Below are 25,094 nucleotides of genomic sequence, written 5' to 3'. Positions count from 1 at the left end.
ATGTCAGCCAGAAAAGGAAGGTCACAGAAAGCATACACACAGCCCCCCCACCCCCTCCCTGATGAACACAACTAGCAAACTGGTAACAACAGACAAGGAGAAGGCTGAGGTACTCAAGTTTTTTGCCTCAGTCTTCCCTGGCAACCTCTCTTCCAACACCTCTTGAGTGGATGGACTGCAAGGCAGGGACTGGGGGAGCAAAGTCCCTGCAACTGTAAGAGAAGGTCAGGTTCATGACCACCTAAGGAACCGGAACATACATAAGTCTATGGGACCTGATGAGATGGATCCCAGAGTCCTGAGGGAATTGACTGATGTAGTTGCCAAAACACTCTCCCTGATACTTGAAAAATTGTGGCAATCAGGTGAAGTCCCTGGTGACTAGAAAAAGGGGCCCATTTTTAAAAAGGTAGAAATGAGGACCCTGGGAACTACCCAACTGGCCAGCCTCACCTCTGTGCTTGAGAAAGTTCTTGGAACAGTTCCTCCTAGAAGCTATGCTAAGGCATGTGGAGGTCAGGGGAGTGATTCAAGACAGCCAGTATGGCTTCATCAAGGGCAAGTCCTGCCTGACCAACCTAGTGGCCTTCTGTGATGGAGTGACTACATCAGTGGACAAGGAAAGAGCTGCAGACGTCATCTGCCTGGACTTCTGTAAGGCCTTTGACATGGTCCCCCACAACATCCTTCTCTCTAAATTGAAAAGATAGGGATTTGATGGGTGGATTGTTTGGTGGATGAGGAATTTGTTTGGATGGTGGCATCCCAAAGGTAGTGGTCAACAGCTCAATGTCCAGATGGAGATTGGTGACAAGTGGTGTCCCTTAGGGTTTATATTGGGCCCAGTACTGTTTAGTATCTTCATCAGTGACATAGACAGTGGGATCGAGTGCACCCTCAGCAAGTTTGCAGACACCAAGCTGAGTGGTGCCATCCAGAGGGACCTGGACAAGCTCAAAAAGTGGGCTCATACGAACTTCATGAAGTTCAACAAGGCCAAGTGCAAGGCTCTGCACAGGGGTCAGGGCAACCCCTGGTGTCAATACAGTCTGAGAGATGAAGGAATCAAGAACAGCCCTTCTGAGAAGGATTTGGAAGTACTGATGGGTGAAAAGCTGGACATGAGCCATCAGTGTGTATCTCTCTATCAATTCTATCCTGGGGTGCGTTGAGAGAAGTGTGGCCAGCAGCTTGAGGGAGGGGATTCTCCCCTTCTACTCTGCTCTGGTGAGACCCTGCCTGCAGTGCTGGGTCCAGCTCTGGAGACCTCAGCACAGGAAAGTTTATTTATGGCAAAGCCATCCCTGACAGCTTAGTTTGAGGGAGTTATATTATTCAGGAGTAAGAAATTTTGGAGTTACAGGAATATTGAAGTTAGTGAATTACTTATAAAGCTATTATTTGTAAGTGATTTTTCACCTGAAGTCATTAGGAATTGTGGGTTTTTTTGTAAGAGGATCAGATATTTATAAATCCTCATTAAAAAGTAATGAAATAAGAAAAGAAATAGATTTTCACAGTACCAGATAACAAATATTTGTATAACATCTTAACTAACACCTTATCTTTGCTTTTGAAATGTTTACTATATTATGAAGGGTGAGGCTGATAAACCTAAGGAAAGAGTAACTGAGGTACATAGTGGTAAAAAATTAAGAGATCTTCAACAGGGAAAAGCATAAGCTGGTACAGCAAAATATGAGAAAAATGTGGCGTTGGACTGGTTTATATTGTGCTTTATTTCATATAATGATTAATTCAAAAGGGTCTATACATGTATCAGTGTACTTGAAAAAATCAGTGCACTTGAAAAGTTAGTGCACTTGGCCAGTGCTTGTATGCCTACTAATTCCATGGCGTGACTCTTTTGTGGCTGTCCTCTTTTCCCATCTCATCCCTCTGGGAAACAGACCGGTTAGTTTAACATTAGTCAAAGGATGAAATCAAGTCTTTTAGTCAAATGGACTGTTTGGATTCTAATAAGCCTTAGAAAGATGATAATCTACTTGATGTGAATGCTGATTTTACGACTTTTTCCCTTGCTTAGCATCTGTTTGCTATTTCCTAACACTAATATTATGTAAAAGATGCACAGAAACCATTCCCTTTCACAGTATCTTTAATTAAAAACTAGATAGTTGCCTTTTGTAATATTTAAATATCCCCTGTGAATAAACATTATTATGCTCATGGAAAAATGAGCTATCATATTGGGTATCTGTAACAATATCCCAAATTTTACAAAGGAATTCTTATTTGGGAGTACACAAGCGTCGTTTTCTCGATAAGTTAAACCCCCTGGAGAATTAAAATAGGAAGAACTTACATGTGAGTTAGTTCATATAGAATTGATGCAAAACTTTCCAACATTTTGAAATGATCTAAGTGTTATATGTAAATTCCACAGTTGCTCTGCCGTCTCTTTCTACAGGTTTATTACTGATCTCCAAAATAAAATACTAAAACATTTCCAAGAAAAAATAATATTTTAATTACTGGCTTTCTTAATCATATTTTTAAAACTGAAAATGTAAAATGCATAAAACAGTGACCCTGAATTTGTGGGCAAAAACTCTCCAGTCTGTGTGCCTGCAGATTTAGGAAGATTCTAGCTGAGCTTCTGGATGGAGGTGTCCCAATGGCTTTATCTTTCTCTGAAGTTTATCCTTCTCTTACACTTTCAGTGTAAGACTGGATTTTATCTTTTTGAAGACTAGCATTTGGTTGATTGCTTAAACTGTAGTCTGACCTGTTTAAAACTCATCATCTTGCCTACTTCACTCATGTGTGGCTTCAGGTATAAATAACATGGACATAATCCTTTGCTGATTTCATGAGATTGCTATGCTAGTATTTCATTTTGCTGTATTGTCCTCTCTTTATGCCGTATGCTTGATGATAGGGGGGGTCTTGCATTTAATCTCTTTTCCTTGCCACAAGTTCATCCAGCTTTGATAATGCTGGGAGTTCTCTTCTGAAAATTCCTTCTTTTGCAGTATTCTCAAGTGTTTATAACGGATCTGTTGGAGTTTACTACATTTAGGTAACATATGTGCTAATAATGTTAATGCAGATTGTATTAGATTCCTGCAAGGAAAAAAAGGAGGACTGTGATAAAATCTCCACAGGAATGTGATCTATGTTTCAGGAATGCTTTTCTCTAGTCTCAGTGCTTTAGACTTAATTTTGTTTTGATCCTCAAAATGAATAACCCTCTCCTCAACACAGCCCCACCCCAACCTTCCCATTCACTGGTACTGAATCTTTTCCAGGGCGCCTGTTCATATTTTCGTGGCCATTATGCCTGGAGAACTCTTTTGATCGTACCATCAAAACAGCTTTTCTGAGGCTCACCAAGCCCTTCCGTCTTTTCATAGAACAGTTTGGGTTGGAAAGGACCTCCAAGTCCACCCGGTGCCAGCCCCGCTGCCAGGGGTAGGGAAAAAGGGCCAACCCGTCCTTGGGTGGGCCTCAACCACCGGCCATCTTGGCTAGCAGGGGCACGCACTAGCTGGGGGCACCGCTGAGACTCCCTGAAGCTGTGTGCGGGGCTGAGGCCCAGTGCCAAATTCTCCGTCCCCCTGGTACCGACCTCAGGTACCAACTTCCTGGGGCCGGGGCGCTTTTTGGGATGCCGCCGTGCTACTCGGAGTAGCAGTGGTGTGGCTGCAGGCTGTGTGCGAGGAGACGTATGAAGTTGTCTTCTTTCTGGGAAGGTTTCCTGGTAGGAACTTCGGCTGCGTCCGTTTCCCTCAGGCAAGTTACAGTTATAGAGCAGCTCAGAAGCGACATCGCGCCTTACTGAGCAGCAATCTGAACAGCTTAATTTTACAGAAATTACTTTGAGAGGGACCATCGTCACTGTCAAGAGGTATATCAACAATCTGGCCTGCTAAACTTCTTCAAACCCGATGCTCAGTTCCAAGGGTAGGACACGCACACCCTGCGGGTGGGTAGTTGGCTGTGGTGGAGCCCAGAGCTGGACTACAACTTCTCTTCCATCTGTCCCTCTGCTCCAGCAGGCGCTTCAGAAAAATCTAGTACTATAAAGCTCATTTTGCTCTCTGACTGGGAATGGGATCACTTATTCCGAATTTCCAGATGTTGTTGTTTTGGCAGTGTGACAGCCATGCTTAGCTTCCAGAATTCCTTAAGTTTCTTCCTGAAAGACTTCTGTCTCCAAAACAATGTTTTCCATGCTAATAGCCTGGACGATGGTCAAAGGTTTTCCTAGCAGAGCTGGCTGAAAAGAATGCAGACTATTTAAAAGTCCATCTGAGACCATTTGCTACTTCAACATTCTCCTATGCATGGATTATTTTTTAACCAAATGGGAAGTCAATTTATAAAATTTTGGACGGTGGGGTTTTGTTTTCTTACACTGTGAATGAGTATGCGAGGATTTGATTACTCTGAATGGGAGGGAGTCTTTTCGGCAGAAAGGAACATTGGCTCCCACTGGTCTTTTAAACATCTTTTTCAGCCTTTCTTCTGGAAAATTGACCTATCTTAAGTTATTTAATCTGGTGATTCATATTTTTTGGTTGTTTTGTGGGTTGTTTTGTGGGTTGGTTTTTTTTTTTTCTAAAGCAGTTGACTGGGAAGAAAACGAGAGGGGAAAAGTACAAGTTATTAATCTGATCATTTAACATTCTCCCGCAATTCAAATCAGCAGTGATAATGAATGTGAGGCAAAGAATAGAGAAGACACGGGCGCATCTGAAAAAGTTTATGGTGAAGGCAATAAAAGTAAGAGTGGTAATTTCAGCTCATGAGACTTGGGAAAACAAGGTCCACAACTATATTTCCATCATGAGTGCCATTTTCTCTGTGAAAGACGTAAATTTTCAGGAAGTTTGATCTACCTATTTTCCCAGAGGTTTTTAGGATATTGAATATAGGGGGAATGAAATGAAACCTAGTATTTTTATCTAGTCTTTTAATACCACTTTCAGATTGTGTCTGTACTTTTTTTTTTTTTGGTTACATATGTTTTAAAAGATTTTTTTCTTTCTTCTTTAGTAATATGTAGGCACTTATTTCTCTGTTTCATTCTTCTCACAAGGGAAAAGCATCTTCCAAAGCAATGCCTGCTACATGGGTTAAAGTACAAATTCCTTGAACATGACAGTGCTAATTGTTCTTTTTTCCTGATTGCTAGAGATCATCCTTCTTCTCGTTTTTTCTTGCCTCCCCCCACCTCCAATAAGTATCTTTCTTTTATTGGAACAGCAAAAGGTGAGCTATTAGTACAGTATTCTATAAGATTACTTTGTTGTCTTAAAGGAAAGCTGCTGTCACAAATCTTTGGGGTTTTTTGATTCCATGTAGTAGAAACCATAGTGCTTTTTTTCCTTCTACATCTCTGACAGCAAAGGGCATACAGTAAAGAAAATAATTATATTCCCTTTCTTTTTTTGTATTTACACATAAATTGAGAAGAAAATGTCAAAAGCAAAGGTATGATAAATAAAACTTTTGGTTTTGCACTCTTTTGTTGGTTTAGTTCATTATCCTTTATTGTTATGGTAAGCACAACATTATTTAAAAACATCCTTGAAATGCCTGTTTTAAAACAGTCACTATACTGTAATATATATGTGCATATAGAGTTAAATTGCTTCACTTTATCTTGACATATTTAACATTATTTGTGAAATGTGATTTAAATAATACTTTTTAAAGGACTCATCCCTTTATAGTAACATGCTGCTATAATGCAATATTTTAAGAATCCTTTTTGGATAGTGTAATAAAATTTCTGTGAGATTCATTGACTTTACTTGTATTTCTTCTTGAAAACTTCCTTTTGAGTAATACCTTATGGTGGAGAATACAACAATGTTATGTAACACTGATGAGGTTGAAGAGAGAGATATTCAAACCCTGCCTGTTTAGAGGTGGCTCTTCATTCATTGAACACTGGTCTGAGATTACATGCCTGTTGGGCAGTTAAGGAGACTTCCATACTAGAGGGGAATCAAACTCCTTGCTTTTTACACATGAACGATAAGCAGACACATTAAGTGCTGATTAATGGGTGGTTTAATGTGAGGGTTGTCTTGGAAAACTTAAAATGTTCGAAATAGTGATTAACAAGTAGAGTTCTTATTTTCATTTATTTAACCCATAATTACAAGATCTTCTGCTGAGTTCTCTTTCTGCTTTTGAAATTCATGTGTATTTGTAAGTATGCTAAATTAATCTAAAAAAATCTGTGACTTGCAACTGCAAAATTTAATTGCTAGTCTATGAAGTTTCTCAGCTCTGATATTGGCATATTTCTTTGTTCATTTTGTCTTGCATTTTATTAAATCATTGCTGCTTATCTCTATAATGTGCCCATTGTTCAGTGCAAGAACTCTGTTAAATGTAAACTTACCAAAAGTCTTAAGTGTTTGACTTTTAAACTGTTACATTAATCATAAAGCAAAGAATCTGGAAACAAACATAACTAGTATCTATCTACTTTCTATGTTTTCCAGTTCTTTAGGCTGTTCTCCTAAATAAGCAAATAAATATTACTGACATGGAGCAAATACTCTTTTTAGAATGATCCAATCTCTAAAACTAACTACAGTATTTAACATATCTAGCCTCCCACATTATTTGGCATCTCATGTAACTGGTTGCCCTTCCACAAACTGAGGGAAGCACCATCAAAAACCGAAAGAGAACCTGCAATTATTTTCATTTGGCTTAGATTTAATGATTCTGCATTGTCTTCCTTTCTCTTTAATTATTCCTTATATAAAACTGGGTATAATATGGTTTCCTAATGAGACAACACTCTTTTGATGAATGGGTGCAGTTACTGCTATTAGTGTTTCACCAATTTTGATTTTTCAGAAATAATTTGATGAGAAACATAATTTTGCAAATCTGGAGAATACAATTATGTTCAAACAATACGGAACTGCAGTTTTCTACTTTTCTACGTACAGCACTAGAGAAGTGCTGGTGTTGCACAGTACCACCTTGTTTGCTTGATCAGCCAACAGAGTCCGAATGGTTAAAAAAAAATTTCAGGTTGATAAGCTGTCTTGGTTGTTGGGTTAATAAAAGATGATTCTAAGGTATGAATATGCTAACACTGGGAGCTAGTGCTCCAGCTTTCCATTTTCCCCTTGCTTCTTTCCCCTTATACGTGGCTTCATTTATTTATGGGGTTTTCCTTACTGTTCTTTGGTTTCAGATGCGAGTGTCTCTCTGGTTTATGCGGTTACCCCATGTGCGAGGCAGGCTCCGTTCCCCAGATAGTCTCACGTGGAGATGGAACACCTGGCAAGTGCTGTGATGTCTTTGAATGTGTCAATGGTACGTGAAGCTTTCTCTTGCACCTGGAGAGGAAGATTTTATCTGTCTGTGGGAGGTGCTGGGAATTTGGTTATGTTTTACCGTGTTGTCAAGATCTAAGAGAAATCGTTTTCTTGAGGTTTGTTCAGTAAGAAGGAATTGGAAGTTCAGCTGAAGATACTTAAGTGAGAAACTATGTCATTTGTACGTTGTCATGTTTCCTTAATTTCTGAAGTGCTTTTCCCCTGTGACCCAGGGAATTATATTTTCAGCAAGACCCCCTCATCACATGTTCTCCAGGTACTCCTTTGCCAGCAGCGAATACTGCAGTCCTTGTAGAAGTGAAATTTTTGCTAAGCACTGCAGCTGCTTGTTGCAGTACTGTAGGCAGAAATGTGCTGTTTAGACTATGGGGTTCACTTTAAGAAATACTTGCAAAGTAATTTTTAACACAAATGTACAACCTTTGGAAACTGTAAGTCAGTGTAAGAATAGACTGATCAGCATTCTTTGCTTCCTGATGTAAATGTTTAGAAAATGTTTAAAAAACTTGAATTTCTTATGCAAGTGACTATATCTCAGGACTGCGAGATGCTTTATGTGTACAACTGCACAGATGCTATATATGGTCAGTTGGGAAGAGACTTAGGTATTTGACTATTGCTAGATAGAAGGGGAAAAATCTTCTTGAAGGGTTTCATGTGCAAATAATTTCTGAGCATAAAACTTATTTGTTGGTGCAGTATTTACTAATTAATTTTTATTCAGCAATATTTAATCTTTTTGAATGGTGCATATATCATCTATCTGAAATAGCTTTTATTTTACATTCTTCATTGCATATGCACATAAACATAAATAGAGAGAGAGATTGCCCCAGGAGAATGTGATATTCACATGTAGCAATTTTTTAAATACTCAAATGCTGATTCAGAAATAGTACATATAATTGGACATCATATATAAAAATTATCTTTCTTCATATGAATAAAAAAATTTGCTTCAGGAAGAATCACAGATTCTTTAGCTTTCAGATTAATTCTTTCGCTGTTTGGGATAAGATTATAGATACTGTAAAATTAAATGCAATTTACCAAATTTTCATCTATATACTGTCTGTTATACTAAAGTAATACTCGTCTTCCTTTGTTTCATACTTGTGTCATTCTGTTAAAGTATCATTTCTGAATTTGACCTATCTGTGTGGCACACCTCACTGCAATGTCTGATTCAGGATTTACTTTGGTACTGTGAGCAAGAAATGCAAAGCCAGTTTCTGATACGGTGTTCTGATATGGCTGGTGTGAAACAGTCTCAGAGGTACCGACCACCTTGCTAACATTCCTGTTTCTCTTCAGTATGCAAGTTATTTCTGGATATTGCTATCAAAATTGTTGTAGCATATATCAGGTGTTAGATGGAGCTGTTTAAATTGTCCACTTTTTTTGTCCTTGATCACTTTCATATCCTATTTCCAAGGAGGAATTATATTCATTTTTCATTGTTAACGGTGAATTTCGACTGTCTCAGCAGTATTGCCCTGTGCATCATTGGCTTATTGCTCTCTGTAACACACTCCAAAGGTTCAACCTGCTTTTGGGTCAGGATTTCTTTTTGCCTCTCAGGCTTTCCCATTCCTAATCTTCACCTTAGTAACGTACTAAGACAGAGTGAGTTGGAAGAAAAAATAGGAGTTCTTGAAGGGAAGTTGATGCCGTAGAAGGAAGCAGAAAGGCCAGATTGGAGGAAAACTAAGGTTTGTGGGAAAAGGTAATATTTCATCTTATTTATGTCCTTAAAACATCAGTATTAAAATATTACCGGCCAGTATGAAAATTACTTTTTTACTAAATTTCTCTTTAAAAAAAAAATAAACCTGAGAAACCTAGTCAGAAAAATTAAATATTTGTAGTTTTTTTTTTAAAAAGGACAATTGCCTTTATGCAACTTAACGTTACAGTCAGATTTTTAAAAATAATGCTGTGTGATGTGACTTGAGACCACTTTGAGTATATATAGAAGGAAGAAACATCCAGGTGCAATTATTAATGATGCTTCATTCTGGAAAGAGGAAATAGTTATGAGCCTGAAGAAGATAAATATTTTTATCAACAAGCTGGGAGCAACTGTGAAACTACTCATGAGGAGTTCTGTATATGACATTTGGATTGTGTGGCAGATCATTAGTAAAGTGAACAGAGCAGTGGTACAGCTTGATCTGCATTGCTTTATAACTTGGATTTTTTCAAGTGCGTGTTAGGATGGCTAGGAGGTTCTTACATCAGGGACAAATACTGCAAGCTACACCTCTAAAACCTCTAAATTCCTAGAAAACTAATTCTGACAAGAATTTACGAGGTAAATGTCTAGTGCAATAACAAACTGGTAATATATATATGTATGCACATATATAATCCCTGCCATCACTTCTGTCAATTTAAAATGAAGAGGAGAGGGGAATATTGTTCACGAGACTGATAGTTAAATATATATCCAGTTATGGTTTTTAAAAAGGTCTTGAAATACTAACAAGTGCAGAAGAGATATAGTAGATATCAGTGACAGATGGAGCAAATATCTTTCAGCAGTAGGCTTAGATAAACTTCTTCACTTCGTTAAAAAAATTGCTATCAAAGTAACAAAAGCCAAGTCTGTAAGATCTAGGACATGCTGTTCTCAGCCGTGAGGGTGGTTAGCTGTTGGCACAAACTGCCAGGAATATTCTGACTTCCTTATCTTCATTCTTTTCAATTAGGATTTGATGCCTTTTTAAAGAGTGGGTTTTAATCAAATGCTTGTTAATGGGTATATAGATGGTAAGTGGGGAAGCTGTGTAATCAGTGTTACCAACAAGTTAGTTCTGTGTTTGAAAACCTCTGAAGACAGGTAAGAGGATGGAATAAAAAGGAAATGTGCACAGTCATGTTAGTATAGTTTTCCCGCTGTTATGTCTATTTAATGTTAGAATTAAATAATGGGGGGGGGGGGGGGGGGGGGAAGAAACAGTCAGGAATAATACTGATCATCTGAGTTACCTTAAAATAAAGGCATCGCATCCATTACGGATAAATGCATGTAGACTGCAAAAAAATCAGTTTGTGTATTGTGGGGTAACTAAATTGTGTCTTTAGATAACCCTAATGATGTGCAGAGTGTTAAAGCAGGCCAGCCTTCTGCAGAATTGATTGCAAGCGTGTGCTAATGTGATAGATGCCGAGTTGCATGCGGGGAGAGTGTGGGGAGGCTGCCTTTACTGTATAGGAAAGAGGTCAGCTCTTGTTGTAGAGCAGCATTGGCCAATTGAGGGGGTAGTTAATCAATAAGGGCAGCAAAATACACGTCATGTAGAGACTGCAGTATGTTCTCTTTGTTGTCAGCATTTTTGAGGCAGATCAGTCATTCTTTACAAATGTTTTTCCTGGATTTAATATAAAACTGATTTACAAGCTCGATGATAAATCTGTAGATTTTGTGTGGTTATCTTTGTTACCTACACATGCTGTCTCAAACTAGCTTTTGGTTATTCCGGCTTTAGAAAAGCGTATTAACCTGTGGTGAGAGAAATTTCTACAGTAATTACTCTCTGCAGATTGAGGAGTTGTTGCTGTTCCTGTTTGATTATAAATACAGCAGTACGTCAATACATTAATCATTATTTTCATGCTTCAGATGTATATTGGGTTTGTCCATATGTTTCCTATCATGTGTAATCTGCTGTTACTCATAGTTTATTATATAATTATATAGAGATTATTTATCACCAAATTAACGTTTATTCCTGCTTGGAAGTGGTCCTGATACTTTGATTTAATTGGAGCTTTGTTGTTAAGTACGTACTGTTGGTGGCTGTTAAATCTTTGTATAGGTTGAGCTGCTCTTTGGATTTTTTTTTATATACAGGAAATAATTTAGTGTGGAGAACAACTTTCTCACTGGTGACAAGAAAAAAATATTACAGAGAGCTGGTGCTCCTAATAGTTCTGTGTGGCATTTTAATAATCATGAATATATGCAGAGATCAGGATATTTTACATAAAACTGTTATACTGACTGGAGACATAAATTTGTGCTTTTTAAAACAGCGCTGTGGTTAAAAGAGTCCGTCATTACAATTAATGCACAGGTATTACTGTCCATTAAAATGTGGTTCTTGTCCCAAAGGTCAGTCAATTAAAAAGGTCAATTTTAAGACATTTATTGATTCCTTCATTTTGAGGGAAAGCATCTTGGTAAATAAAACCATTCTGTATTGTTTAAATGGTGGTAGAGATCAAACCAAAGTTCCCTTTCTATGCAATAAAGTTCCTGTCGTGATTTATCCAGTATGGGTATCTGGGTCATCCCAGAGCGTGCCCTGCCTGGTCTTTGGATGTCAAAACGATAGCTCAGACAACAATGATGGCCGCAACTTTGTTGTTTCTTGCTCCTTTTTCCTTGTCAGAAGAAAGGTCTTTACTGTTTAATTTGTAAATTAAACCTTTCAACTATCTGGAACTGTTGGTAAGCACTGATTTACAATGCTATAGTGATAGGATTTTGTCAGTCATCTTTGCTTAGAAGATGGCTGGCCAGCTGTTTCTCCTAATCTTACTTTCTTGAGGACCCTCAGGGCAAGCCCCAGGTCATGCGTGTAACAGAATTTTAGCCTGAAGGTGACAGAAGCATGAATTGCTAAACTTAATCTGGCTGCCGTAAAATAGTGTGACTAGAGTTATAGCTGCTTATAGCTATGTATCACTGCTTGTTGCATATGGGAATCACAGATTAATATAGTGGTGTTCAGTAGGCAAGTTTTCAGGGGAGAGCTACATCCGCAGTCAAATGTGCTCATTCCTGAGAAGTGTGAGGTAGACGCAGAGAACATAAGGCAACATGGGAAATCCATAGCAAATAATCTAATTTTAATATATGAAACTGAAAATGAGATTTTGCCTGTTGCGTGGTTTCAATGCATTGTAGCAGAGTGAACGTTTCAGTGAAAGTGAGTGTGTAAAGCATTGTTTAAAGGCAAGTTATTCCAATTGCTGTGAAGTTTTCCCTACTTGTATTTGCCTGAAATCTGCTTTCCATCTAGAAAATACTAGACAGTATATGATATAAATTTGGGGAAAGCTGAACAAGAGATTCCCAAAATGCAGTCCTTCCCCAAATCCTGCATTTAACAGAAGTTAGTTCAAGGTTTCTACTGGTCCACCCAAAATATATTACTCACCAGGATTTTTGTCTGCTAATCCTGGTGTGCTGCCTTTTCTCATGGGAGAGCTTGTAAGGAAGAGAATTGATTCCATATTAAATTACAAGCATCAACAAGTGAATCTGAAGAGCTTGAAAGCTGCATGTGCAGCAAAAGTATTTGGAAACAAGAGATATCCAAACTTGCCTGTTCTCTAATTAAGTACTGATGCATGGGTCTCTTGAATGTAAAGAGAGCAATTACCAGGCATCCTGCAGCTGCTTCCTTCTGTCAGTCAGGGCTTCCACTTCTCAGTAAGTTTTCTTGAATACAACCGCTACTTTGAAAGGGTCTCTGATTGCTTTATGAAAGATGGTAAATTGCGTACGTGAGAGTGGTCCTTGTTAGTGTGTCCATACGGTCCAGGGTCGAGGGGACCAGGCTGCTTTGTGCCACAGGCACATAGGTGCTGTGATTTGAGAGTCCAGCCTTGCCAGGAGTGGCTCTGGAGCCCCACTCATGTCCCTTTCCCCCAGAGGTGAGGCGTGGGCTTCCGTTGCCCTGCCCATTGAAAAGGAGACCACCTGATGCATGCACAAAAATAACTGGCACTGATCCAGGGAAGAAAAGATGACAACTTCCCACAGGACTTAAGACCGTGCCCCTTTCTGTACCACTATTTCAGGCTGTACTGAAGAACACATGATGGTGTAGAAGTGATCTGCTAAATCATCAAGCTGGTTCACTTGACTTGACACATAACCTGTGTCTTAGATCTGCTTCTGTAATTTTTTTTTTTTCCTCATTTGACAAGATACCACTGGCATAAACAAGGCATTTCTCTCTTCTCTGTGCCTCCTGGCTTGCTTCACACTTGCATCTCTATACAGTGGTACTGCATTGGAGGAGAGATTAAAATCCCTCTTTAATCACACTTCTTGTCACCTGCTGATGCACTTACTCCTCACAGCAATTGCAGTTCTATTATTAAGCTCATGGTGTGGAAAAGGATAAAGGTGATTCCACTATTTCTAAAGGGAAATAAGAATTGCCTGTTTCTAAAGGGAGCATCAATGACTACTGAAGGGATTTGATGGGGAATACTGGGACAGCAAGGAAAATCCTCACTACTGAAGGAAGAATGCAGTCCAAATGAAACACCTCACAGACATCAGCTAATTACAACAGATTTCCCATTATTTATTGCACTAAACCTCACAGAATTTATATTGCACTTCCTTTAAACTTATTTTTCATGTGCTCTTAAGAAATCAGTATTTGACCAAGGTAACAGAGTCTGTCCCAGAGCAGAGAACTGAATATAGTACCAATCCTAATTAAACATTACTGCATATTTCTTTCTGGGCATCCAAAATCAGTGAATTTTGTGGTAGACTTTAAATGGACACCTGCTTAAAAATAACAGGATGTAAAATGCAACTGGCAAGGAGTAAAAGATAAAAAAATGTTTGGTAAGTAATAAAAGGAAGATTAATATTAAAGGAAGATAATCTGATGCCAAAAAGATAGAGAGATTTAGTGGTTGTGGGGTGGGGTTTTGGTTTTGGGATTTGCTTGTTTTTTCTTCAGTCAGAACATTTGAACAGTATTTGAAAATCATGGCTAATCACCAGCTGCACAGCAGTGTGAGAATTTGATCTAATATAGGGAAAAGGCAGGTCAGTCTGCCAAACCAAGATAAATGTTTTAGATCATCTGAACCTGGACTATACCCACTGTAGTCAAATTGGGAAAAGTACCTGAAACAATGCAAGTCATTACCAGCTACATTTAAAACAGGAGGGAAAAGGAAAATGCAGAAAACTGAAGGCCAGTCAAGCCAAAATTCCTGGTAAAAATATTCAGTCTGTAGATGCATATAAATAAAATAAAATGTAAATAAATAAAAGTGGAGGGATAGAAACAGTCGCGACCACAGCTTTTACAGTGGTTCGCTGTGAGTAGGAGGGTTGGTCAGTGAGTAGCAGAGACTGAGTTTTAAATAAGCTAAGGACAAAGTCTAACTCTTTCATATCAGTTAATGAAAAAGAAGATGTTAGATAGATTCTGTGTCATATACAAAGATTATTAGATGCCAGATGGTGCAGTTCTGTCTGGTTTTAAAAGTTTTTTGAAAAGTAAATACTTCAAGTATTTAGTTTGATGAAGTGGTAAAGTCTTTTGCCAAAATGAATTTTCTTGGTAAGCTAATATATTCAGTTATGTTCTGGCTGTCAGATATTTCTAGATGCCGAACTTAAACAAGGTTATCGACACTTTGGAAGACAAAGTTAGAATTAAATATTTTTCTCAAACAGTGGAAGAAATGGTTGGATGTGTTGTAACACCAAGCCCCGGTCTTGTGTTACAGGTTTGGGGATTCTTTTTTCCTACAGTTTTTGACTTCTCTCATGCACTGGAGACTTACCACGGGTGTACTGGCAATGAATGATGGGGTATGCCACTACCTTTTAGTGGTGCTGAGATTGTTTCAGATGCCTGTGTCCTGGTAACATGCCTAGGGCAGAACTGCTCACAACGTGTATTTTCTCCTGTGATAGACTGACAGAGATTACTGGGATTTAAACACATTCCTCTGTTATGAAGAACATGGCTTGCTTCCAAGAATTGCTTGGCGATTTTATCGAGAAAATCTGTCACTGTTTGGGGATTTTAGAGCACAGCCACAGCCCTTGGCGGCCCCAGCTCCTCCTTAGTTTATCCTGGGGCTTTTGTGTGGTAGGGCTGTAACCTATTGCAGGATGTTAAAGAGTAGCACTGTTTAATTTCCAGAAGGAGATATGGACAAAAGGGGGATAGCCTAGAGGATAGGCGCAGAAGCAATCAAACACTGAAAAGCATGACCTGATGAAGAAAAATTAAAATTTAAAGAAATATGTGTGCTCTATCTGTAAGAGAGGATGGAAGCAGGGACATCCAGGATGAGTCCTCTTAGCAACAATCTTGCACATTTGGGGGAAAGTAGAATACAGTAGCATATATACCTTAAAGATGGGGAAAGTAATGAAATTTGAGCAACTTTCTTTATGTTTATTTGCTGTTTCTGTCTAACCTGAATGATCCTTGGTGTGATTTGAGCTTAGTTACAGTAGTTAAACTGTGGAATTGTTTAATAGACAGATTGCAGTTTCTCCATTACCAATGGTTATAAAGCAAAGATCAAGCTGGGGATGTGTCAGGTAGAGCTGATTCTGCTGAGGGATCTTTTCCTGCTCTTTTTCATGATGCAACCTCCACCTGATACAATGACTTGGAAATAAGTCTTCTGTCTCTATGGGGAACACCTCACAGTCTTGTCTGCTATGTGTAAAAAAGACACGTATATCAACCTACACAAGGGCTGTTTTCTGAAGTTGCCTAAAGATTACTGGACTGAGATCAGCTGCTGCGGTGCACAGAAAATTTTAAGACTGTTGTTGGGAGTCGGCACTGTATATAGACTGTGGTGGCTGGATATAAAACTGGTTTATAATGTGATGATACAGACTTTCTCAGCTAGAAACCTTACTATAAAAATCTGATTATTTCCATTTTGGTTTAAAGGTGAATTGCTGAATTTGATTTTCCTCAGCGTCCCGAGTATCTTTTAGTATCTTTTACAGACCACAGGTGCCACAACATGTTTCTTTCCTTTAAACTGTGCAAGTATCTATAAATAATTTTATAAACATATGCATAAATAACTGCATTGATGTACAAATAACAGTTACAGGTTTATTTTAATACTGATCTCTCTGTTTCTGGATGATCTTTTTAGAAGATGCAGGACCAAAGGACTTTCAGAATGGTCCTGCAAGTGTGTTAATAAGGAATACACTGCACTAAGCAGTACAACCTAAAGAGTAAAAACCCAATTTTTTTTTTTTCTATCTAGCTCATTTTTATACATTTGCAAGGAAACAAAAGCAAAAGCATATACAGTGTGTTGTCCTTTCACATTGTTATGGGCTAATTCCAGTGAAAAGTATCCTTCTCTTTTTTAAACTCCCTATCAGCGCAGCTTTTGAAAAACAGAAGTCTTTTCTGTATTTTGTTTATACGGACACAGGACTCAAGTTTATCAGTTTCCTTCCCTTCCATTTAATCAGAAGTTCACAGCACTTGCCCGAGTTCCTTCCAAGAGTCTGGTACAAATACTTCTGTATGCTGAAGGAACATCCGAAGTGCTAGAATCACAAGCCTTTTAATCCTTTAAATAACAAAAAATTGTTTTGAATCTCGCTTCCGCTCTGGGGGGGCTGGGATATCTGATATTACAAAAGAAAATGCCCAGAGTTGCCCACAGACAACTGATGCCTGAAGCATCTCATGCGCTTGGCACAACCGTGTGCAGAATTCCTGCCTTGCAAGGGATGGATTGCCAAACTTGCATGTGTTTCTGAGCTGTTTCGTGACTCTAATCAAAGAAAACCACAAGTATTGGGAAACTACAGAAATCCTAATAACAAGTTTTACTTTTGGGCTAGTTCAGCCAATAGAACTGTATTTAATTAGATTTAAAAGCAGAAGGTAAAATACCTTAAAAAACTGATTTGATAAAACAGATTGTGTCTGTTTGCAGTTTATATTGGAGAGAAAGTTCTCGAGAAATAATCACAGTTTGTGTCTATACAGTGTGAGGCTGTGTGGTTCACTGCACTGCTGCCTTTAGGGCTCTCGTTCCCAGAACAAAAAGGCTGTGCCCGTGAGATCTGTAGAGCTAAATTTGTGCCAGAACTATTTCTCATTTAACTCTGTGGCAGGATCTTTAATGCCAAATCAAGTCCAGTGTCTTAGTCATGCTTAACTTTATATAGGAGCAGAGATGTGATATCATCTGTCCTTCCACAGCTAGTATAAACTCTGTATTGTTCTGGGTACCATCCGCTCTGTCCTGGCTGCTTTCACAGATGGGCAGTTGTACATCTGTGCCTGGTCTGGATCAATCTTGTATTTCTGGGTTATCTGATAGCTGGCAGACACTGAATTCATGTTCATGAATCCATGGCCTGGGTGTCTGTCTCATGCCTGCTGTTTCGCTGTGGTAGTCGGCATCAGAAAAGGGATTTGAGGTTTCAAATACATTTAAGCGCTTTGTGCTGTGAAGTTCAGTCAATTTAAATGACTTTGCCATGCAGCGAAGCTTTGGTACTTGAAGAATTCTACCTGTAGTGTTCTCTTTATTGGCAGCATAGTGAATTCATGGTTACTGGCCTTTAGGAAAAGATGTATTTAATTCATGTTAGCTTTGTGTTCTTCCACTCCTTTGTGGCTGCCACATATAGGTCAGTAAGGCAATAAAATCAGTGCTTTTCTTAAAAAAAAAAGGAGAGAACTGAGACCATCTTCTAGCATATCATGGTGGAAGAAATGCATCGTTACAATTCCATGGCTTGGTGCTCAATCTTTCAATAGGCTTCCATTTTATGAGTATCTAAAGCTAGAGTTCTTCATTTAGTGCTTGTTTTGGCTTGACTGAGTCTTAAGACTGCAGTCTTACATATGGTTCTAACAAAGGTAACCCTTGTCTCATAGCTGGATATATAGGCTTAGGTCAATAGTTTAGTACGAATGTATACACTACCGTAAATCTGGACAGTAAAAATACACGTACAGTGAAATTCTATGGTGGTTTTCATTGTAGGAATAAAACATACTGTTTCCTTTCAGGATTTACAGTTACTTGCTTGGTCTTGTTTGGACATATTTTAAAAATGAATGACAATTCATGGAAGATAATGTTTCTGCTTCTAACTAGGCAGGGATTCAGATCTACTATTTGGGGAGAGGGGAAATCAGTAAAAATCTGGAAAGCTTCAATCAAGCCAGTAAATGGATTAAAGGCCTTTTGGGTTGTGTTGGCACTTTTTCCCTTTTGATAAGGTTTTTAAACTAACAGCTTGAGCTGCACAAACTTGAAATATTTCTCAAGTGTTTGTTTCTGTGAATTGCTTTCTAATGAGGTCATAGCTGTTTTCCCGGATGCAGTGGTATTTCCTCTTCTTACTCTTTTTTTTTTTTTTTTTTTTTTTTTTTTTTCCTAATGCTGCTTTCTGCATTATGCCTTGAAGACAGAACAGGCATATGAAAATCAAACATTGCTTAGGATACTTTCAAGTTTCAACTCTAATGGTTTACAATCATATTAAATGACTCAAGGCTGGAGCTTAATATAAGCATATGTGGAACGAAATACTAGCGTCCTTGAAATGCTTTAGAATTTTGAAGAAAACCTGTATCGTTGTCAAGAGTAATTCAGATGAAAAGTTTTTAGCCCCCCAAAAGTAAGAGGATTAGGGTGGGTGGAAAGGAATATGTAAATGCTGAATTTTCATTTAAATATTTTTTCATCTCTCGTGTGAGATTGAGAACTAACCAAAAAAGAAAAATCACCTGACCACAAAGTGGGCACGGTTTCCAGTCCTGTGTGGATATGTAAGTAGTCTTTTCCATGTATTCTACAGAAGTCAGCAACATAGGCGATTGTCCGTTCTCTCCTTTTCTATGTTTAGTTCACATGTCATGAAAGTTGATGGTTTTGTCTGCAGTTTGGTAGCATTTAATTTGACTCTGTTGCTGAAATAAATACCCTCCTGTTTGCAGAACCTATGGCTTTTGAGACTGATAGATTCGTAGCTTCTGAAAAAATACATCTGTTTTCTAGGTACTGTTTTACTTCAGGTAGCTGTTTTCAGGCATCTTGGGGTAGTGTCATAGAAGGCCAAAAAGTTTATTCTGAAGTGGGGAAGAGGGAGGAGGCTTAAGTCATTGAGTAATGTAATGATGAAACTGTGAAGTCATGATTTCCTAGTGACTAATGTGGTGTATTATAGTTGAACATAAATTTGGAGTATTTCTGCTATGGTGTCTTGAGTCATCGTGATTCAGCCCTGGGCTGCGAATCTGCATAGCACGGTGTGTGTGTCAGGCTGGTTGAAGAGAATTTGTTCTGCTGGCAATAGGTGGTGGAGGTGCAGGAAAGTTCGTATGTGTGGGGTCACTGCAAGGTCAGAACCCCTAAGGAGACCTTCTGATGTATCCGTGATGTGTGGATCTGCTTCATAATCTGGAACAAAACCTCTTCAGTATAAAAACAATAATTTTAAAAGGTGGTTAAATCTGCAAGCTGTTTCATTGCTGTAATTAGATTTTTTTTTCTTTTCTTTTCTTTTTTTAATGCTAAAAAAGTAAATAGGCAATGTCCTTTCCAAAATACTTAGGAATTTTCAGAGGCTTTTAGTTTCCCATGAAGTTTGGATTTTATTATATGTTAGGGTTCTGCTGTAGATGGAGGCATATAAGAAACAACTGTCTTGTGTTTTTGAAACACTGATCACATAAATATTTATTATAATTGAGGTTTTCTTCTGTGGGGAGTATAGATGTGAGCTGGCTAGTACAGCTCCAGGTTGCTTGAACTGAGTAGTATTGAGTTGTCCATAACAGATCATGCAGTCATGAAATATGTTTGTTGGGGTTTTTTTAAACATATCCCAATTGATTAGACAGCTTTAGTGCAATTTATTCGCCTGTGTACTGAGTCCTGCAAAAAGGAAGATTACATTTAACATCAGAAATGGTCTTCTTAAAACAGAGAAATCTATTGCTTCGTGTGCTGAAATTTGAAGTAGTTTCTGCTCATCCAGAATGAGAACTGTTTCACACCAATGAAAAAATACCACTGTCATAACCTTCCTTCAGTATTTTAATTTTTAAAATGGAGACTTTTAATCGTAAATAATTACTCTGAAATAAGTAAAATATTATTTAAAAATATCTTTCATTGTTGAAACAGACAATAAAATATACCATGTTGTTAAAAAATAACTGTATTTGAGTTTAAAAAATGAAAGAAAAATCAACTGTCTCTTTTATATCTGTTTTTGTGAGTAGCAACATGAATTTAACTATTTTTCATTTATCGATATACGTAAAATACTTCTTTTGTTGTTGTTTTTTTGCCACCTTCTTTCAGAAGTGAAGCCAACTTGCATATTTAACAGCATGGAATATTATGACGGAGACATGTTTCGAATGGACGCTTGTCGTTTTTGTCGATGCCAAGGTGGAGTCTCTATTTGTTTCTCTGCCCAGTGTGGTGAGCTACACTGTGACAGGTACTACGTGCCAGAAGGAGAGTGCTGCCCAGTGTGTGAAGGTATGGTATCTTTTTATTCCTGTTTGCTTATTAATTCTGCTGCTTTTTTTATTTGCTTTTTCAATGCAGATGAGCAAACAAATGCTTTATTTTGTTCTTCTGTTGTTTGCTGATTCCTCCTAAATTCAGTTTATTTCTACATTTTTGCTGTGTCTGTGTTGTCTTGTTCTTTGCAGTGCTTCTCTGATGTTGACACTCTGCCCTTTTTACATAAAGATGAATTTCTTTTCCCTTATGCACCAGAATTTCCTTCGACACGGTCAAGCGTGCAGTACTTTTTGGGGGAGGCTTCTTCCCAAAGAACATAAGAAGCTGTTCCTAATCTCTGCACCAGGTGTTTTATGCAGTCTCCTCCAAAGGAGCAGTGGTGGCCCTGACACATTTCCATTGCTTTGCAGCCTGCTTCTTCCAGTCTTGGTCTATTCAGCTAGGGCAATGCATACGCCTTCTCTTTTCTGAAATTATAGCAAAGAAACGGGACAGTAATCTGACTTCAGTGTTTTTCTCTTCCTCCTTTGCCCCAAGCCTTCTCCTCTGCTTGCTAGGCCTGGAGTCCTCTTAAAAAGGGTTCTGTGGGAAATTACACATTGACCCTCTTGTTTATACTAGCAAATATTTCATGCATCTTCTGCCAGAGAACGACCAGGATTCCAGAGGGGGGAGGTGGGGCTGTCACTCTACACTTGGGTCTTGCCCCAGTGTGGGGCAGGTTATGGCCACAATATAGACAAAAGGCCTATGAAGCACTCCTGGTCCTTGTGTTCAAATGTGAACTTAGGAATGACTTCTCAATAATAAAAATAAGCAGTAAATCTCAAATCTCTTCCTAAGAGGAGAAGAGTCTAATTATTAATGTCATTTTCAAAAACTTTTCAGCATGTTTAATATCAGTATTCTTATAGTTCCTTGCAGGAGCAAATAAGCCAAAAGATCCATTGTAGTTGTGCTTCATTCCAAGCAGAGAATCATAAAAGTAAAGAACTCATAAAAATGAGTAAAAGAGGCAGCTGTAAGAGTTGGACATTCTCAATCAACACAGGATCTAGTGAAGGATACTGTTTTGGTGGCTTTTTTGTTACAAACTATTGAAAGATTCTTCAGAGATTTAAAAAAAAAAAATATCAGGGTGGTAAGGTAGGAAGTAGAAAGTTGTTCTTTAAAGAGTATTTGTATTTTTATATATTTTAGTGTATCGGTTCATGTTAGATAGGTTGATATATGGTGTTCACATGTAGAGAAGCTGAAATACAAATGCTGCAGCCTTAAGTATTCTAAAGAGATACCAGTCCATGTTTGCCCTGTGTTTAAGATCTGGTCTTGACATTCATTACTGGCTATAGTTCAAGGCAGTTTTGTTCTTTCCTGGTACAGTTGTACCTATGCTTTTAAGAGCCTTCAAGTTGTGGGGAAAAAAAAAAAAAAAAAAGATTCAGTACTCTACCATCATTTCATGACAGATTGAAAAAGTTTAGAGAGTGCATGTCTAACGTAGTAAAACCCTTCCTGAGTAAGTGCAGATCCACTCTTGAAGAAATATGCTGTAGGAGCTGCTGAGTCGATAGGATGTATGAAATCTGTTTTTTCCTATAATTACTATTTTTCACATATGTGAATATTCTGAGATTTGGCATTATGAAACCATTATGACAATATATACAGATACATAGCGTATCTATATATCTGCTATATCTGTATGTGGGCTCTGTCATACTCAGATGTGGGTGCTGATTTTCCACATTGGACTTCTAGTTCTAGATAAGTCCTTCAGCCTGCTTGGTGATTTAAATATTCATCTGTCTTATGATTTATCAATAAATTGTTCTGCCATATCATCATACGACGTTAAAAGTTGATTTCTCTATTTTTACAACCTTTGAATCAGACTATCAAGAAAACCTGTTAACAGTTTAGTTTGGGTTTGATGAGTTGGTGTGTATTAGGCCTGCAGTGGAAATTTCTTCCTGGGACAGGTCCTTAGTAGATAAAATAAAATGGATAGTGATTTTTCATTATTGAGTAAAATCTTCTTTTTCAAGTAATGGCTGTGATTTAATTTCTGCTCAGGTGACTGAATGAGATGCCAAGTTACAGGGTCCTTCATCAAATCATCCAGCCCAATTTGGCTTGCTTGGTTCTGTTGCATGTTTTTTCTGAGAGGGCTTATAGCACTAAATCAAGGAAGTCTGATTTCTGACTTCCGAATGATTGGATGGTAAGATATATGCTGGTTTTTACTATAAATCCCTTTTGATTTAGTGGAATTTTTAGATGAGGCAAGACAACTAGTTCCATTAATGTATTATCATTTTCCTGGTTCTTTTAGACACTTAAAAATAAAAAGAAAGTTCTGATCCCTTTCTTAGTAACTCGGGTTATGTTAAGTGACACCCTAAATTGACAAGGTAAGTCTTTTAAATGGGCAGAAGGTATACATAACAGCCCACCCATTCATGCTTTTCTGGTTGGTGATGAGGTGGCATTTTTTCTACTCGCTGTCTTTCTATTTGATTATTTCATGACTGATTTTCAAGGTGATTAAATTTCTATCATCAAGAAAAAAGTAGGACATTATTAAAGAAATATAATGGTTTCTTCTTTTCTGCAACAACTTTCAAATGACAAATGGTAAATGTGATGTGCGTTGTGTGGTACAGGCACAAGTCATACTTGCCTTAGCTCCAGGAAGATGACTTTCTCAAAGTCCTATAGGATATCTGAGCATTGGGAAGTGTAATTTGCTGGGCTCAATTTATAGCTTTCAACACTACTGTCTTTTTAACAGTACCAGGAACTTGTGCTCTGACTCACCTAGAAGACTATTGCAAATAACACGAGTCATATGTGGTTTTACTGTGCTTTCTCTGTACTCCTGTGTCAATCGGAATCCCATACGTGAGTTGAATGATAAAACTCATGTCATTTGTGTTTGATTCAATTTTGGCTAGATCAAAATAGTTATTTACAGATGGAAGGTAATCTTAAAACTTAATAGGTGCAAGGTTAAGTGATTAGGAAACATTTTCATTTTTAAATGTCTTATCTTCCCTAACACCTGTTTTTATATTGGCTTAACCCATATTGTTAAAATTGGGAATATCACTACAATTCAGGATGAGAGTGAATGCCAGGAAGAGGTAGAAGTTGTACACAGTGTCACTCCGAATGTTTGGAGTTCGATACCGTCAGAAAGTGATACAATTGCTTATAATAACATAACAGCTATTAGCGTGGCTACTGGTTTTAGCTACAGTTAAGATGCATTGCCTTCCTTACAAAGGGGAGTGATGAAACTTCAGAGAAATAGTCCAAGTTGGATTCAGTCCTTTTTTTTCCTTAAGATAGGACATTTATTTTCTCCCAAGTCCTTCAAAGTTAACACTTTTTGAAAATTGACTTACGGGTAAATGACTTCTGCTTATTTGATGTCTGCTATAAAGATGTCTTTAGTTGTATTTATTGTTTTTAATATATTGAATTTGCTTTAATATGTAATTTGTATTATTGCTTGCTTTGAAAACTTGACCTAATTACTGTACATTCTCACATAGTTAATTTTTTATGTAACAGTTATCTTTTTATTACCCACTGTGATTAGTTGCATGCATTTACATAATGCGTATTTTTTTACTATTATCAGTGTCACCACATTTCTGAAGAGTAAAATGTTATTTCTGAAGAATAAAAGCTGCTTTAATTTCAAGTCATGAATTTGCATATACGGAGTTGCATTATTTATTTGCATGAAACTTGAGGACAAAGCTTACATAAAGTATGTCTCCCAAAATTCTGTTATTTAAATACCTGAATCTTAATTTGATTGCTAGCAGGTAAGTGAATCTTGTGGCTTTTAAGGGAGAAAAGCTCCAACGGAAATGAATTTGAAAACTGAGCCAGATCATCCGTTCAGGAAAATTAACTTATCTCCAAAACTGTGATGAGACATAGTTTAAGCAGTCTTCTTATTCTAGCAGAAAATGTGCCAGAGGTCTCGTCTTTGCTCATACTATAAAATAGTGGTATGATGCTGACCCAAGTCATTCCAATGGTTCATTGAGATGTTTTATTTTCCCTCAGAATTTGTTAAGTTGTTACAAAAAATGGATCAATAGTTCTAAAATCCATTTTGTTCTGAGGAACAAAAACAGAAAAACAACAAGTTAAGCCTTGTAATTGTTACACACAAAACTTGAGTTTAAATAGTTAAAAATAGAACATTGAATTTCTTAATGTTTGATATAAGTTGACAACTTTTTCAACAGCAAATTTCAATATTGAAATATCTGAGCTGTTACGTATCTTTTTTTATCACTGTGTACCACAGTGTGGTTCTTTCAGTGTTTGATGGTGGCTGCACTTAATCCTTTCTAAGTAATATAAAATCACAGTACTGCACTTACTCATACATGAAGTTTACGTGTGAGAGGGAAGATAAAACTTGCGGTTCTCTTGCAATTCCTCTCATTTCAG

At 37.7% G+C, this 25,094-nt stretch overlaps 1 protein-coding gene across 1 annotated transcript in view; it reads left to right on the top strand.

Annotated features, from left to right (window-relative positions):
• Nucleotides 1–25,094, top strand: part of CRIM1 (cysteine rich transmembrane BMP regulator 1) — a 196,205-nt gene that overhangs the window by 110,152 nt on the left and 60,959 nt on the right. The window contains exons 5-6 of the mRNA XM_033011059.2: nt 7,196–7,317; nt 20,445–20,627. Coding sequence (XP_032866950.2) covers nt 7,196–7,317; nt 20,445–20,627 — 305 coding nt within the window. The remainder of the gene's footprint in view (nt 1–7,195; nt 7,318–20,444; nt 20,628–25,094) is intronic.

Source organism: Tyto alba, unplaced genomic scaffold, assembly GCF_018691265.1.
Source record: "Tyto alba isolate M040663 unplaced genomic scaffold, T.alba_DEE_v4.0 Super-Scaffold_16, whole genome shotgun sequence".
In the NCBI taxonomy this organism is placed as follows: Eukaryota; Metazoa; Chordata; class Aves; order Strigiformes; family Tytonidae; genus Tyto; species Tyto alba.
Note: the sequence above shows the minus strand (reverse complement) of the source record. Positions and strands in the feature narration are given on the sequence as shown.